A 3,044-nucleotide genomic window follows, 5' to 3' on the forward strand; every position below is an offset into this window, starting at 1 on the left:
GGGAGGCGAGGTCCTTCTTAGCAGCAAGTGTTCGGCCGAGCGGCGGTCCAAACAATTCGCGGAGTTTCTCTTTGCACACGTCCCAGCTGGTTAGATGGTCTTCGTGGGTCTCATACCAGACCCGGGCAGTGTCTTTTAGGTAGAATATTACATTTGCGAGCATAAGGGTCGGATCCCAGCGGTTGTAGGTACTCACTCGCTCGTACATGTTGATCCAGTCGTCGACGTCAGTGTTGTCGGTACCAGGAAATGTCCCAGGGTCACAAGGGGGAGAAAGAACGAGTGATGTCATGGCCGGGGCTGAGGTTTGCTGGGAGGCGTCTTGGGTCATGATGAGGGAAGGCAACTGGCGGCCGCTGCGGAGCTCCGTCGTTGGTAGACGTAGGGGAAAGCCGCACCTCCACCAAATATGTTGCGGGAAAGAATATATTTACAAATAGGAAAGAACAGCTGCTAGCGGCACCGAGAACACAGTCCGAACTTCGTTGTCGTCTTCTACTCTTCCCACGCTCTTGGTCGTCGTCGTCGTCTACCCGCTTTAAGGAGTTGCAAGCTGAAAACCTACATGGTTTTCACCAGGATATTTTGCCCTTATTGCCTTCACCATGCAGGCGGGCAGGGGCCTTCTGTTGTGGCGCCCAAGCCGCCCCCACAGCCAGAGCACACACTGCCTGTAGGCAGCAAACCGGTAGTGCCTGAAACAATGCCAATGATTAGATGTAGCAAGCAGTACACAGGATGAAGTTGATCAGATGCGCATCCAAGTCGGGAGGGGACAGAATGTTCTGACCCCTAGCCGCCTCCTAATTTTTTTAATTCAGCCAGAAGAGTGCCTGTTCTGCATATTTACTCATTTGAACCAAAAACAATCATTCCTGTAACTACACTAAACAATGGTGACTTGAGTAAGCATGCACACCAAGGTTGAGGCCCAATGTTCACTCTTTTCTAGATGTCTCAAGCTGACCTCCCTTGTTGTTGCTAGTGGCTCTTTATTGATAATAAAAAAAATAACAATGGAAGCTAACGATGTTGCTAGCCGCGGCATCTGCCATCCAAACCTGAGCTGCGGCTAGCGAGAATAAAAGGACAGGGAGAGGGAAAGAAAGGGGGGAGCGATAGTAAGAAAGGATAGGTGTTGGGCGGCAATATACACTATGTACAATTCCATATATGGGAACCAAGTTCTACAACTCTGCTAAATGCTCCAAAAGCACACTTTTCATCACACTTACTAGTATTTATGTTATCACTGCAACTAAGGAAATTTATATATATAGGTGCCAGAAGCCCACTTCTGATAGGACAATCTCCTTTGAAATTTCGAATTGGCTCAGCAGTTGCTGCCAACTGCAATAAAGATAAATTTAAACCAGCCAAAATCCCGACGTACCTGAACCCGGACATGTATTAGACTAGCAGTCAATAAGGTCTGCCTTATTTTCAGCCGTTCCTGAAACTGTAAATAAGGTTCCTTTTTCTGAAAATGACAGCATGTAAGGTAAAAAAAGGTTCCATGCTTCTTATGCTATATAGCTCGTAATCTAATTCCTGAAAGGAGAATGAGTCTGTCTCCTGCACAGTAATGGGCTTTGTCAGTGCAAACTATCCTGATCCCATTTGTTTGCGCAGTGGACAGCTGCAGTCTTTTGCAGTGGTTATGGCCATAGCACACCGTGATTCCGCACTGTATACGAAGTTTTAGGCATTCTCTGTCGTTTTTTTTAAATAGAACAGCACCGCATGCGTATGCGCTTTAGATCGCACTGTGGTCAATAAACGTAGTTGCAAGAGCTAGCACCGGTAGCGTTATTACGCAATCCGTGAAGCTTGCAGTTGTACTTACTCGTTCGCGGTGTCGCCCATGCCTGGCTGCCGGTAATGCCGCATGTTTAAATATGCAAGCTGCAGCACACCCTCGTCCAGGCAAAGATACCCGAACTCGGGGTGCGCTGTGATGCAGTTGTGTCCCGGCTGCTTTTTAACGGCGGCCGGGCATTCCCGGCAGCAGACGTTCTCGATGGCTGTCGGCATGGCAGCGCAGCCGTCGCACTGGCACCTTCGCAGAAAACGGATGTCAGCGATGCGTGCCACGAGCATAATAGAGTTCATATCACTCACCAGTCCACGTTTCCCACTCGTTGCCAGCCGTCCTCGGAGCCATCGGCGTCCGAGTCTTCGTCCGTGGTACGGCCGGACGGATGGCCACTGCTGCTATCTTCGGCCGTATCGCGCAAAGGCGTACTATCGTAAGAGATGGTGCCTAAATCTGCCGTCCGCCGAAGAATCTCTCTTTCAAGCTCTGTGAGATCGTCGATGTCCATCTCATCGGCTTACAAAAACACAAATGGCTGAACGTAGTTCGGCCAACAACGTGCGCATTTTCAAAAAGTCACTCCGCGTATTACTACGTATTACTCCGCCGATGACGGAGCGGCAAGCCTCCACGGAACTGGCTGAAAGGCACTCGACGCGCTGGTAGACTCCTCCCATCGTATGAGGCCGAATTCAAAAAAAAAAAGGCGGGAGCCGGACGTTAATTAGATTTAATTGAGGAAATCGGCCACACAGGGCAATAAGTCGCAGCTCCTAAGAATGCTGGGAACGTGTACATCAAGTTCCCGCGGCAAAAAGACATGTTCAGAATCCTCTTCAGTGCACCTTTAATATCCCACAATGGATTTTACGGTAATGTGTCTCGGATTCAGTGCATAATTCTTCGACTTATGCTACTTTGGCCATGTGCACAAGTTCTGCGCAGATTTATATCATGATCGCTCTAAATTATCTCCCACGCAGCCTACACAACGGCCCTGCCGACCAAGAAGGGGCGGGAGCTCTCCGGAAAGCTGCTGTTGCTGGCCGTGGGCACTAAACTCAGCGAAATAAGGAGCGAGAAAGAAAAGCATCGACGATAAAAAGCATACAGAACTATAGAACCACAAGAGCATTAAATGTACCCCAATAAAATTTCCTGCGCAATTTCTGTGTGGTAATTGTGTTACTTGTGTTACCTATGCTATATGATTATCAGGAGCTTTAGA

General features: G+C 48.8%; 1 protein-coding gene across 1 annotated transcript; it reads right to left on the minus strand.

The window, feature by feature from the left end:
* Positions 1 to 257: 257 nt before the first annotated feature.
* Positions 258 to 2,643, minus strand: LOC149356576 (uncharacterized). The gene is made up of 3 exons (XM_089584196.1): positions 2,122 to 2,643; positions 1,847 to 2,059; positions 258 to 695 (listed from the first exon to the last, which is right to left on the minus strand). Exons 1-3 carry the CDS (start codon positions 2,322 to 2,324, stop codon positions 539 to 541), a joined length of 573 nt encoding a protein of 190 aa, XP_089440322.1. The 5' UTR covers positions 2,325 to 2,643; the 3' UTR covers positions 258 to 538.
* Positions 2,644 to 3,044: the final 401 nt, after the last annotated feature.

Source organism: Amblyomma mixtum, chromosome 3 (genome assembly GCF_055824585.1).
Source record: "Amblyomma mixtum isolate Tamu chromosome 3, ASM5582458v1, whole genome shotgun sequence".
In the NCBI taxonomy this organism is placed as follows: Eukaryota; Metazoa; Arthropoda; class Arachnida; order Ixodida; family Ixodidae; genus Amblyomma; species Amblyomma mixtum.

Coding starts and splice junctions, on each gene's coding strand:
- LOC149356576 (XM_089584196.1), bottom strand. CDS start 2,324: ATGGACATCGACGATCTCACAGAGCTTGAAAGAGAGATTCTTCGGCGG. Junction 2,060..2,121: donor CGAGTGGGAAACGTGGACTG/GTGAGTGATATG, acceptor TTTTCTGCGAAG/GTGCCAGTGCGACGGCTGCG. Junction 696..1,846: donor ATGGGCGACACCGCGAACGA/GTAAGTACAACT, acceptor GCATTGTTTCAG/GCACTACCGGTTTGCTGCCT.